Source organism: Chenopodium quinoa, unplaced genomic scaffold (genome assembly GCF_001683475.1).
Source record: "Chenopodium quinoa cultivar QQ74 unplaced genomic scaffold, ASM168347v1, whole genome shotgun sequence".
NCBI lineage: Eukaryota > Viridiplantae > Streptophyta > Magnoliopsida > Caryophyllales > Amaranthaceae > Chenopodium > Chenopodium quinoa.
In genome coordinates this window covers 938,981-951,852 of record NW_018744420.1, presented here as the reverse complement: position 1 = coordinate 951,852, position 12,872 = coordinate 938,981, and the positions used below count along the sequence as shown (strand labels likewise).

Genomic DNA, 12,872 nt, shown 5'->3' with positions numbered 1-12,872 from the left:
ACATAAACAAATAATCGTCAAGTATCCTAAATAAATACAATGTAACTAATAATTACAAATATAAATTTAAACATAAGATTATAAAAATTACCCGGACATTGATGACCTAAAACTAACACAAAATTACTAACACAAAATTCGCTTGATGGGGTTTTGTATTGATACAAATTTATTTGTGTCGTATAATGTGTTAGATCTGCATGTAAAAAAACATTTAGTAAATAAAACATAAACATATAATCGTTGAGTATCCCAAATTAAAACAATGTAAGTAATAATTAGAAATACTAATTTAAACATAGGATTTTAAAAATTAAGCTAAAAATTGCCCGGACATTGATGACAAAAATTTAATACAAAATTACTAACATAAAATTCGCTTGATGGGGGTTTTTTATTGATACGAATTTTGTTTGTGTCGTATGATGTGTCAATTTATAATGGTAGGTATCACAAATTTTAATTTAATTATAATTAACGAACAATTTGTATTTCTTATCATAAATACTATCAAAATTTATCTTATAATGATAGGTATCAAACTTTATTATAAGCATTTATCATTTAAATATTTCATAGTATATTTTTTTTGGATTTCTTATACTCGTAGAATTGAATTAATAAATTTATCTTTTCCTATATTTTTACTTAATTTTTTTTCATTAAAATAATTTAATTTGTGGATTATAATCTACGTGCACTACAACAAAAGAAGGCTATAGCAACACACATTTTTGCAACAGTTTTATTAGTGTTGCTATAAGTAGACATATGGCAACAATTTTTAATTTAATGATACAACTAACCATTTTCGTTTAAAATCTATAGCTATAAAGAAAAAAATGGCAACGCTTTTAATGAATAAGTAAAAGATATTATTTGACAACGGTTTAACTAAGTGACCGATACTAGTTAATATTAATAATTTATAATGGATTAATTAATTAAATAATTTCTAATTGAAAATAAAAATAACTAATAAGGATTTTTTTGGTACATGAAAATTCCGGGAAGATGAAAATTTTCAATTAAGCTGTCAATTTTTTGGTTTCCCTCTTTCGTTTCCTAATTCACAAACCCTCTCCTAATTCACAAACCCTCTTTCCTCTGTTCATCCCCAACAATTCTTTCGGTTTCCCTCTTCCCTCTTTTCATCCCCAATTAAGCTGTCAATTTTTTTTTGTTTCCTTCTTCCCTCTGCTCATCCCCAACAATTCTTATATCATCCCTCTCTTATTTTCCCACATAAATTTGGGTTGATTTACAATCTCGTCATCATAGTCCGATTACAATTCTCTGCAGGCAAGTTGAAATTGCGCGCTTGAATCACAGTTTACCGAAATTCGTTTGCTCTCAAGACTAGTGAACAAGGTTAGTATGTAATTTAGTTGTATAAATTGATATATTCTTGTATAACTTATCTCCAATTTGATTTTGATATCACAATTATGTAGTTGGAACTTATGGTTATTGAATATAGGAGATTTAGGGTTTTGTAAATTGGGGAATTGTATGATCTGATTATAAGAGTTTATGTAATTTAATTTAATTTAAAGATTTATTATGAATTACCGTAGAATTTTTTTTCCTGTAAATTAATGTGTTTTCTTGGTGAGTTGCATGTTGCTGGTTAGTATAAGATCAACAAAAGCTTCTTTCTTTTGGTCTGAAGTTGATAATTTAATGTCTACAAAGCAATAAAAAGAACCAAACTCAATGTCTATATCAGATGATAAGGCCATGCCAATATGAACTAACAATTATCTATAATGACAAACTAAAATGAAATAACATATGGAGAAGTTGATCAGATGATGATTCCAATCTTCCAAGATTGATATAAATTCAGTAACAGATAAAAGATAATAATGGCAGATGCAGTTGTTATAAATGGCACATATATAAATTTTCAGTTTTAGCATATTAGTCAGATAATTGAGAACAAAAGACTATTAGCTAATCTTCATATTCGTCTAGCCAAAATGGCCATTCTAAAGCAGATCTAGCGACCGACAGTTGAAGAGATTGACATTCATCACCTTCAGCGTAGCAAGAAACTCTAAACTATCATAATAATGAACATATAGGAAGCGCTCCAAACAGTTGTGAATTAGTTCCTCATCACAGGTCCAATCTCTGGCAGAGTGTAGCTCGTTTTTCACTTCTGTACATAATTCTCAACAAAGTCAAACAAAAATTACAGCTTATCAGTGGCCTAACATAGTTTACAATGTCATACACTGAGGTCACCTTAATGGTTATTGAATAGGGGATTTAGGGTTTTGTAAATTGGGGAATTGTATGATCTGATTATAAGAGTTTATGTAATTAAATTTAATTTATTGATTTATTATGAATTACCGTAGAATTTTTTTTTCCTGTAAATTAATGTGTTTTCTTGGTGAGTTGCATGTTGCTAGTTAGTATAAGATCAACAAAAGAGAAATTACTTGAATAAATTTACAGAATTTTTTGGGATTGTTAGACATGTTGGTTATTTATATACTCTAGATTGTGAACTTGCTTATAATTTCCAAATGGGAAAGATTAGTAACATTAGTCAGTTTCTTGCCTATAATTGCTAATTTCTGATTTTTTTAGTGTTTTTTTTAAAAAAAAAGTAGAACTGGGTCTTATACGAGTGAACGAGTGATTGAATAAGTTGATGTTAATTGTCTTAAAGGCTGTAATTAAATAAGTTGATGCATTAGAGGGAGAATGGAGAAGCAGGTTAGCAAGGGGATCATTTGATGAGGAAGGCTGATGTTGGTAGTCAAGGTAGTATTGCTGCCAGGCTTATGCAATACTATATGGATGTGAGAGAGAGGGAGGGGGGCTGTTTGTACTCATTGTATGGGTAGCTGGGTGCCCTGATTTGTTGTTTTTTGGGTTTGTTTGGTGTGTGCCTTCCTTATTTGGCTTATGGATGCTGCTGGTTTAAAATACGCTGATATAAGTGAGATATTAGTGAAACATCTTACAGAGGAGCAACCTTCTGAGATTTGGTTGAAAATATTCCATAGCTATTGAAGTAAAAAATTAAGGACACAGCATCTATATCTTTTCTTTTTTAAAAAAAGAAAATTGTGTTGACCACTTAGCACCTTTCCTAGTGCAATGGCCTTCACTTCAAAATTACCAACTTTGGCTACACAAAGCCTGAAACCTGTAACATCAAGTATAAATTACAGAGACTTATCCACTACAGTCTTATGGCTTCTCTTCTCATATATGAAAATGATATTATTAGGTCTTAATGTACTCTATAGATTACATGTTTAATTTACACTTATAATAAGTACTCTCTCCGTAGTGGTGTAAACAAATAATTATAAGATGATGAGATAATCTGGTGAAAATTCTGCATTGACTGTTGAGCCTTGTTGTAAATGGTTGAGCAACTCACACAGAAGGATTAAATACTTGATGAGCAAGAATATGTGGAATAGTTTGAAATATAGTCTAAGGAATTTGAGATATAATGTCTGAATTTCCATTTGAATGGATGGCTATAAATGTTGGCGAGCTCTAATAGTTCCACTTAAATTTGGTATTTCTTGCTGTCAATAGAATTATGATAGTATCTAGAAATAACATCTTAAAAAGCATGGTAAAGAAATATAATCTATCAAATTATTTTTCCTTTGGATTATTGCAAACTAATTATGATGTGGCCATTTTCATGGGCAGGATTCAATCATTGTTGTAGGATATCCCCTTGGAGGAGATACAATTTCTGTGACAAAGGACATGGTTTCACAAATAGAGGTTTGCCTTTACTTTGAAGTATTAAACAAAATATTTTGCTGATGTCTCTCATGTACATCAGTACATATGAAACCTGTTATTATTTACTTGTTGATAATCAAAGCATTTCTGTAAAAATCAGTGATTTATATATGCATCTGAATTCTCTTTTTCTATTATGTTTCTAGTTTTACATTCCTTAAGTTCCCACTTTATTACTACCTCCTTTCCATTATGCTGTTCTGAGTATCTCTAACCACACATAATAATTAAGATTTTATAAAGTATAATTTCACTTTATCAATCTTATATTTTAACGAGATTAAGCGTATGTGAACCTAAAGATAGTTTTTAGCTAGAGATAGTTGATGCCAAGTAAGTGTTCCTTATAGACCAGTAGCATATTTCTTATTAGTCAGGAATTTTTATGAGTTAATGGAATAATGTCTACCTAACTTTTATTTCATAGTTAGTGGTTTCTTATTTGAAGTTTTATCTAAACACTTTATAATTTTCAGTCTAGTTAGTGAGTAAAACTAATTATTCTCTTCTTATATATGACTTTTGATCTTAATAATCATAAACTTATATGTACTAGATTTTGGTTTATAACTAATATGTGTACGTGTTTAGATATCATAGATGATCTTTATATGTATTTGCTTCAGATTTCTATTTTCAGCTTTAGTACTGTATATTTTTCCAATTAATATCTATCAAATCTATTCTTTCATTTCATAATATAGATGATCTCTAAATTTAGTTGTTTGTGTAATTTAGGAATTGGCATATATTAAGTTATGGATCAAAATTGGATGAACTATCCTAGAAGTTCGGAGGACTTTAAAGTTGCTTTGAATATTTTTCTTGATGATTATTTTGCCAAGGACGCCATTAGAGATCAAATATTTTGCCCTTGTAAAACGTGTTCGAGGCACTTTTGCCATTCTAGGGATGACGTTTATGATCATTTGATTGTTAATGGGTTTGTGAAGGGATTCAAGGAGTGGGTCTTGCAAAGGGAGAGATTTTCTTCTACAAATAATGATAGGCAAACTATGCATGAAGTAAATAATCAAAGTACAAATGATGATATCAATGGCTTACTACATGATACTTTTAGAGATGTGGGTGAAGGTCTAAATAGAGATCATGAGGTTGAAAGTGAGCCAAATGAGGAGGCTAGAAAGTTTTTTCATTTGGTGGAAGAAGGAAAGAAAGAGCTCTATCCAGGCTGTAAAACTTTCTAAAAATTGTCTTTTATAATTCGTTTGTTTCTCTTTAAGTGCCTTAATGGCTTGAGCAATGTAGCCTTTGATGATCTTTTAGAGTTATTAAGAGAGGCATTTCCAATGGCCGAACTTCCTAAATCATTTAATGAATCTAGGAATATAGTGAAGAATTTGGGTCTTGATTATAAAAAAATCCATGCTTGTCCCAATGATTGTATTCTTTATAGGAATGAATTTGAAGGAGCGGATGTTTGTCCAAAGTGTGGTACATCTAGGTGGAAGTCTAACAATGTTTCTACAAAAGATTTAAGGCATTTTCCTTTGATACCTAGATTGCAAAGACTATTCATGTGTTCCAAAACAGCCGAATTAATGGTTTGGCATGATAAAGGCCGAATAAAAGATGACAAAATTAGACATCCGGCAGATGCCCAATCTTGGAAGGACTTTGATTCATCATATCTCGCCTTTAAAAATGAAGCACGAAATGTACGTTTAGCTCTGGCTAGTGATGGATTCAATCCATTTCGAACTATGAGTGTTGCTCACAACACATGGCCTGTTGTGTTGATAAATTACAACCTTCCACCTTGGCTTTCTATGAAATCGGAATATTTTATGTTGTCTTTGTTAATTCCTGGCCCTAAGTCTCCTGGAAATGACATAGATGTTTTTTTACAACCACTAATTGACGAATTGAAGGAATTATGGGAATTTGGGGTTGAGACTTATGATGCATTTAAAAAACAATCATTTCAATTGCATGCTGCATTAATGAGGACGATAAATGACTTTCCAGCCTACGCCATGTTGTCTGGATGGTCAACTAAAGGAAATTATGCATGTCCTAATTGTAACCATGATGTGAAACCTAAATACTTGCATCATAGCAAAAAGAATTGTTACATGGATATTCGAAGGCATCTTGATATGGATCATCCTTGGCGGAAAGATACAAATTCATTCAATGAAGAAGTAGAGGATAGTTTCACCTTCTCCGTTATCAGGGATTGATTTGATGAATGAATTAGAGAACTTTGAAAATGATTTTGGGAAGAAAAGTAAAGGTGGAGGTGGTAAAGGTCCATGGAAAAAGAAATCATGCTTTCTTCAACTGTCTTATTGGTCTAATATTAAATATCGTCATAATTTAGATGTCATGCATATCGAGAAAAATGTCTTCGACAATATTGTTGGCACTTTGTTAGACATTCCAGGAAAGACTAGAGACCATAATAAGGCACGTTTGGATTTGTTGGATCTTGGCATAAAACCACACCTCCATCCTTCTCCATCTGAAGATAGCAGCCACATGCTATTTCCACCAGCACCTTATTCTATGAGTAATGCAAAGAAGGATTTGTTTCTCAAAGTTCTTAAGGAAACAAAGTTACCTTATGGGTATGCATCAAATATCGGGAGGTGTGTGCATGTTAAAGAAAGGAATTTTTCTGGCTACAAAAGTCATGATGCACACGTCGTATTGCATCACTTGCTTCAAGTTGCTGTCAGGAAGACATTGCCAAAAATGTTGCAAAAACCTTTGACTAGATTGGGGAACTTTTTTCATGGTATATGTAGTAAAATTGTTGATCTTGAAGAATTAGATAGATTAGCATCTGAAGTTGTCGATATACTTTGTCAATTTGAAATGATATTCCGTCTTGCATTCTTTGATGTTATGATTCATCTACCTGTTCATTTAGTAGAGGAAATCAAATTTGGTGGACCTGTGCAATACCGATGGATGTACTTTGTTGAGAGGTAGTTAGCTGAAGTCCTATGTTCGAAATAGGAGTAATCCCGAAGGAAGTATAGCAGAAGGGTATATGATGGAAGAGTGCTGGACATTTATTTCTCGATATTTGCGTGAAGGTGTAAACACTAGACTAGATAGAAGATGTGTTAGGAATTTTTCCTTGAATCAGCATGATGATGAATTATTTTTGTTTCCTAAAGTAGGACATCCTATTGGAGGGAAAAGGAAGAGAAAAGGAAATGATTTACATTAGATTTCCAAAGTCTGAACAGGCTCATAGATATATTGTATTCAATTGCGACAATGCAACAGTTGAAACATACATCAAATAAGAGTTTTTTTCTTTTAATATATTTTCAGTTTTTATAATTTTAATCTAATAAAAATAATGATATTTTTTCTTTTATAATTCAGAGAACATCAGATTTGGGTGAATAGCCAAGGTTGAAAGCGTAGATGGGATAGTGCACAAAGTCATAGTAAAGATTTTATTGATTGGTTTTTTGAAAAAGTACAAAGGGAGCAGGTTAATGGAGAACTTTTTTGGTTAGCTAAGGGTCCTAATCCTAAGGCCAAGAGGTATAGTGGGTATTTTATCAATGGTTATAGGTTTTACACTAGAGAACGTGATTCACAATTAAAGACTCAAAATAGTGGAGTGACTTTGACAACTTTGACTTCAAGTTTTGCCAGTTCAAGGGATCGAAATCCCGTCGACGGAGATGTTACCTACTATGGTGTAATAGAAGAAATTTTTGAGTTAGACTTTTGGTCTTAATTCAGCGTTGTGTTATTTAAGTGCGATTGGTTTCTTGGTGATATTGATGAGTTTGGGCTTACATATTTCAATTTCAAGAAGAAATGTTCCAAAGATGATCCATTTGTATTGGCTTCTCAAGTTCATCAAGTATACTATTCCCAAGATCCATTAGAAAAAGATATTCAATACGTCATGAAAAGGGTTCCAAGAGACCTTTTTGACTTTGAGGAAGCACTGAACGAGGAAACATATTGGGAGGAGCCTATTGATTCTAGTTCTAATAACATGCCTTCTTTCGATGCTAATCATATTCATGTAGGAGCTGGTGGTGGTGAAGTGCGTGCTGTGAACATAAATGATTTATCAGACTCTGAGGATGTTAATAACCTTGAAGATGACATTGACTATGATGATACATATTGGGATTGGATGGATGCAACTGATGATATTCCAGCTCATGAGCCATAAGATTATTATGAATCTTGAGCAATTGTATTTATTTTAAAAAAAATCGATTTTATTATATTACACTCTGTTTTATGTATTTGACTTGCTGTTTGAACATTTGATTTGCCTTTTTTAGTAGTACTTATTAATCATCTTTGGACTTCCTCATAATTATCTTCTTCCTTAGTAAATATATTAGCCTTTTCTAATTTTTTCCCAAAGCTTAAGTATCCCAAAACCTGAATATATTAGTATTAAGTATGTGTTATATTTGAAAAAAAATATGTCTGACTATTTGTTGTAAGTGCTGTTTGATAGGTCTAAACTTTTTTTTTCCCACTAACTGTTTATAATATTTGTTTGCAGAATGACGAAGAACGGAAGTAAGAAGCCTGAAATTGCCTCGAAGTCCATACCAGCACCTTATGAGAAAGTAAGGTCCATGACTATAGAAAGAAATGCCCAGAAGTATAGAGAATTAGGGCTCGATAAGATTGCTCAACAACTGTTAGAAAAAAATAAGAACTTTGCAAAAGGAAAGGAGAATGTGAATTCTAACGTAGATGATCAAGACTATGTGCCTGATGAAGAAAATTGTGACCTTGATGAGGAGTTTGAGATGTCTCGAGAAGCAACAACCTCTATACCTAAGAAGGTTTCTTTTTCCTTTTTTTCATTATTTTTTTTTCTTCTTGGGATCATGTTTTTATACTGATTACCTTAATGATCGGATTCTAGAAGGCAAGAACTAGAGAGCAACCACCTAGGAAGAGTAAGAAGCAGCCATTGTGCCCATCTATGGCAATGGACGATTTCCTTGTTGCTCAAAATCAAATGGATCCGGCTGAAGTACGACAAATAGAGCAAGATGTACAGCAATTGGAGCAAGATTGACAAATATCTAAGCGTCTGCTTTCGACCATTGTTCCACTAGAAAGCCGAGGAGAATCTGTCTCCGCACAAGGTTTGTCTTTAATACTCCACCCCTTTAAAAATCTTGAAAAATCTTATGGTCTTGTAAACTTTTTAGTTATTCAATCCAAGGTTAGACAACTTTCTATAATCTGCTTCTAAAACCGGTTATCCAAAAATCATTCACCAAGATATCAAGGCAGCGAATATACTTATTGATGATGAGTTTAATGCAAAGGTCCACACTTCTTGCTAGCTGATTATAATGAACTGCAATTTTCATTTACCTGCCTGTACTTTTGATAGCTTCAAGTTGGATTGTAGATGGTTCAATGGATGTTCATCCTTTGTAAAAAGGATTGTATAATTATATGTGAATGAGTGACAATTATCTGATTGTTAGTATAAATACTACTGGAACTGCTGGATAGGGTCTGATATGTCAATGTTGCGTGTAGATACTGCATTTTGTTTAGTAAGTCTTCACTTAAATTGGTTGCAAATTCTGCAGAGTTCTCACCCTCTTTTATGTCTACGACTTTCCTTATTTCTTCAACCCTTTCTTGCATTTCTTATGGTTGTGCTGATGGTTTGTGGTTGTTGTGGCTTACTATCATTGAGTGTATCACTTGAAAAACTCCCCCTTTTTTTATATTTCTTTCTATAAAAGGGATTGTATAATTATATGTGAACGAGTGACAATTATCTGATTGTCAGTATAAATACCACTGGAGCTGCTGGATAGGGTCTGAGTGTTTATGTCAATGTTGCGTGTATATATTGCATTTTGTTTAGTAAGTCTTCACTTAAATTGGTTGCAAATTCTGCAGAGTTCTCACCCTCTTTTATGTTTGCGACTTTCCTTATTTCTTCAACCCTTTCTTGCATTTCTTATGGTTGTGCTGATGGTTTGTGGCTGTTGTGGCTTACTATCATGGTTGCAAATACCCAAGAACCTTTACAATGTTGTCTGTTGTATGGCCAGGATTTAGACCCTTGGTATAGGCAGTAAGACACCTCCATAAGCATATAAAAAATATGAAGTTGTATCAAGAGTTTGTGATACCCCAAAAAATTATGTCTATTTAAAATTTGTTATTTCTTTTGAATTTATTCTTTTGTTTTTACTTGGATAAAAGTTCCTAAGAAGAAAGGGCGAGGTCCAACAAATTTGTTTGATGTCCATGCTCGCAAATGGGAAGATCGCGTAGCTATCTACTGTAATGACAAAGGACAAGCTATCGGGCCTGAAAAGGCAAGGAAAGAACTAACTAGATTCTTAGGAACTATTGCTCATGATTACAGTTGGGCTCACTTGACATACACAAATTAGAAACAAGTTCCAAACAAAGAGAAAATCTGGGAATTTGTGAATGTAAGTGTTATTTTCTTTCATTTGTACTATTTTGAGTATACAACATGTGTTTACTTTTATATGTGTTTTAATGTTGTATTTTATAACAAAAACCTAACCATTATTTTAGAGCGAGTACATCCTTCCAGTTGAGGCTAAGGATTGGGTAATGGAGACTCTTGATCAATCATGGAGAGGATTCAAATGTCGCCTCAAAAGAGATCATTATTATATGTATGATACTTATGAAGAGAGATTGAAGCATCCTCCTAAAAGAGTGCTTGAAGCACATTACAAAACACTTTTAGCTTATTGGGGGACACCAATAGCAAAGGTATAATTGAACAATTAGGAACTCAATAAATTTGTCTTGACTTTTATGCTTATCCATTTTTGTTTTATGTAGAAAACCAGTTTGCAAAATTCTGAAAATCGGCGTGAACAAGATAACATACATACAAATGGTCCCGTTTCTTTTGCCATGAAACATGAGCAGTTGGTGCGAAATACATTCCATATATATTACGATTTTTTTGATTTCATGGATACTATACTGTTTATATATTTATTTATGTTTATTTCTTAGCTACGAAAAGATGGTGTGGCACCATCAAAAAGAAAAATGTTTGAAGAGACTCGACGACGAAAGGAGGGAAGAACTTATGATCGACCTTATGATGATACAAAACAAAAGATAGTAAATACCATATCATTCCCATTAATTTATTTAATGAATAAATTTATCGTATACTTTGTCACCTATTTTAATAATTGTTACAGCAAGCAATGAGGGAATTGGAAGCGAATCAAGATGATCAGAGTGGTAAATCTGTTAAGGACCCATTTGATGAAGTTATGGGAAATGCACGTCGAGGTACAAAATTATTACAAGGACTTGGTGCCACTCGTAAGAAGCGAAAAGATAAAGGATCTGGTACCTCTTTGATTCTACCAGAAGAGGTCATGGAGTATATTAAGAGTGCTATAACTGCTGATGTTCAAAAGGATATAAATGCTGAAATTGAAGAATTTGCCAAGGAAAAAGAAGTTCATGCTGCACAAGTTGCTGCACAAGAAGCTGAAATAGAGAGGAAAACGAAGGAGCTTGAATCTGAGACCTTAAAACTTCAAGAGATACGCATGGATATTGAAAATTAGCAAGGAAATATAACTCTAGATGCAGTAATATCAGCACTTGCACAACTACGCCAAAAGGATCCTATCTTAACTCCAGAAATTATTGCAAAAGTTATCGTTTCAACAACTTCAAATGATCCATAAACTATATTATTTAAGATTATGAACAGGTATGTTATTCCATTTTAGATGTTATCTTCCCTTTCTCTTTTTCTATTTTTACATTGTTACATGTGATCAAAGAATTTGAAATGGTGTATTATATGATCTGAAGTTCTAAACAAAGTAAACAAACTACAAATAAGCAGCGTGATTGTTGGGCATCTATACTAGTTAACTTAAAAGGTCTTTGGTTGCCGAGTTGGATGTCAAACCAAAGATCATACTTAGGTGTTTTGAATTATATATTTTTATGTGTGTGCATACGCTAAAAAAGGCCTCAGAATTGAATAACCAGGAATTTATGACCGTGATATTAAATGTTTTAATTTGCAGGGTGTTAAGAAGCTCATATATGCATGCCAGTGATTTACAGATTTGTTCAGTATTGTTCAAGTACTACTTTGTATGGTATAATGGATAATTTAGAAACTTGAGTTTTGTGTTATAAATATGTGCTTACTGGCATTATTGCTTAGAAAAGTATAAGATTAGAAAACTCAATCTCTTTCCTCTTCTCGAAACTAGGCATCAAAATTTATGATGCTAGCTTAGCCAAATTGTTCTAGTGTTTTGATAATGTAGTCTCTATGATTACACAAATTTATGATCCTTTGATGTTACTTCCTCATACTCTTGTGATGTTGCTACGGTACCTGCTTCTTGCCTTTTTTAGATGAAATATTTTTTTATTTTCATTATTTACTCACTACAATCGTAATTTCTAGTGTTTTGATAATAATGTTCCATAAATAATTCATTTGAGATTTAATTTTTTTTACTGAATATAAGAGTCTTATTATTATTATTATTATTATTATTATTGTTGTTGTTGTTGTTGTTGTTGTTGTTGTTGTTGTTGTTTTGCAGGATACTATATATATCCAAGTATGAAGAGCTCCATCAAACATCTAAAGATCTATTGGACTTTGAGCAAAAATATTAAATTGGTTTTTGAATTTGGTTTTGGAATTTTTATTAATTAGTTTAATGTATGAAATATTTAGATTGAATGTTTTTGTTTGTAATAAATATTTAGCTTATCATTTAGAATGGATTTGAATTAACTACGTATAACTTTTTATGGAGAACTTATTTCTAAGCGAAAGTTTATCGATCATATGCTATTTAAGCAAGTCACTTATTATATGCATTATCAAATCTATTGCTTTAATGCCAATTAAAAGCGTTGCCATTAACAGGTTTAAAAGTGTCGCCTTAGTTTCAATTGGAAGCATTGCCATAAACAAAATAAAGTGTTGCCTTAATTTTAAACGTCAACTAGTATCAAGCTAATAAGTGTTGCTTAAAATTAGCGAAAATTGTTGCTTTAACTTTGAAAATGTTACCTAAAGTTGTTGAATA

General features: G+C 32.2%; 1 protein-coding gene across 2 annotated transcripts; it reads left to right on the top strand.

The window, feature by feature from the left end:
• Positions 1-967: 967 nt before the first annotated feature.
• Positions 968-12,615, top strand: LOC110696942. 2 transcript variants are annotated; one of them, XM_021874280.1, is made up of 10 exons: positions 968-1,371; positions 3,691-3,768; positions 8,312-8,600; positions 8,687-8,909; positions 9,997-10,232; positions 10,342-10,545; positions 10,618-10,710; positions 10,798-10,908; positions 10,992-11,518; positions 12,378-12,615. In XM_021874280.1, the coding sequence occupies exons 6-9, from the start codon at positions 10,381-10,383 to the stop codon at positions 11,367-11,369; spliced, it is 747 nt and encodes a 248-aa protein (XP_021729972.1). In that variant the 5' UTR covers positions 968-1,371; positions 3,691-3,768; positions 8,312-8,600; positions 8,687-8,909; positions 9,997-10,232; positions 10,342-10,380; the 3' UTR covers positions 11,370-11,518; positions 12,378-12,615. The 2 variants fall into 2 exon arrangements, with proteins under 2 accessions (XP_021729972.1, XP_021729971.1); XM_021874279.1 differs by having other exon boundaries at positions 8,684-8,909.
• Positions 12,616-12,872: the final 257 nt, after the last annotated feature.

Excerpts from the sequence above, each read along its gene's own strand:
- LOC110696942 (XM_021874280.1), top strand. The coding sequence starts at position 10,381 with ATGGAGACTCTTGATCAATCATGGAGAGGATTCAAATGTCGCCTCAAA. Across the intron at positions 10,546-10,617 it reads GGGGGACACCAATAGCAAAG|AAAACCAGTTTGCAAAATTC; the intron begins GTATAATTGAAC and ends TGTTTTATGTAG. Across the intron at positions 10,711-10,797 it reads CCATGAAACATGAGCAGTTG|CTACGAAAAGATGGTGTGGC; the intron begins GTGCGAAATACA and ends TTTATTTCTTAG.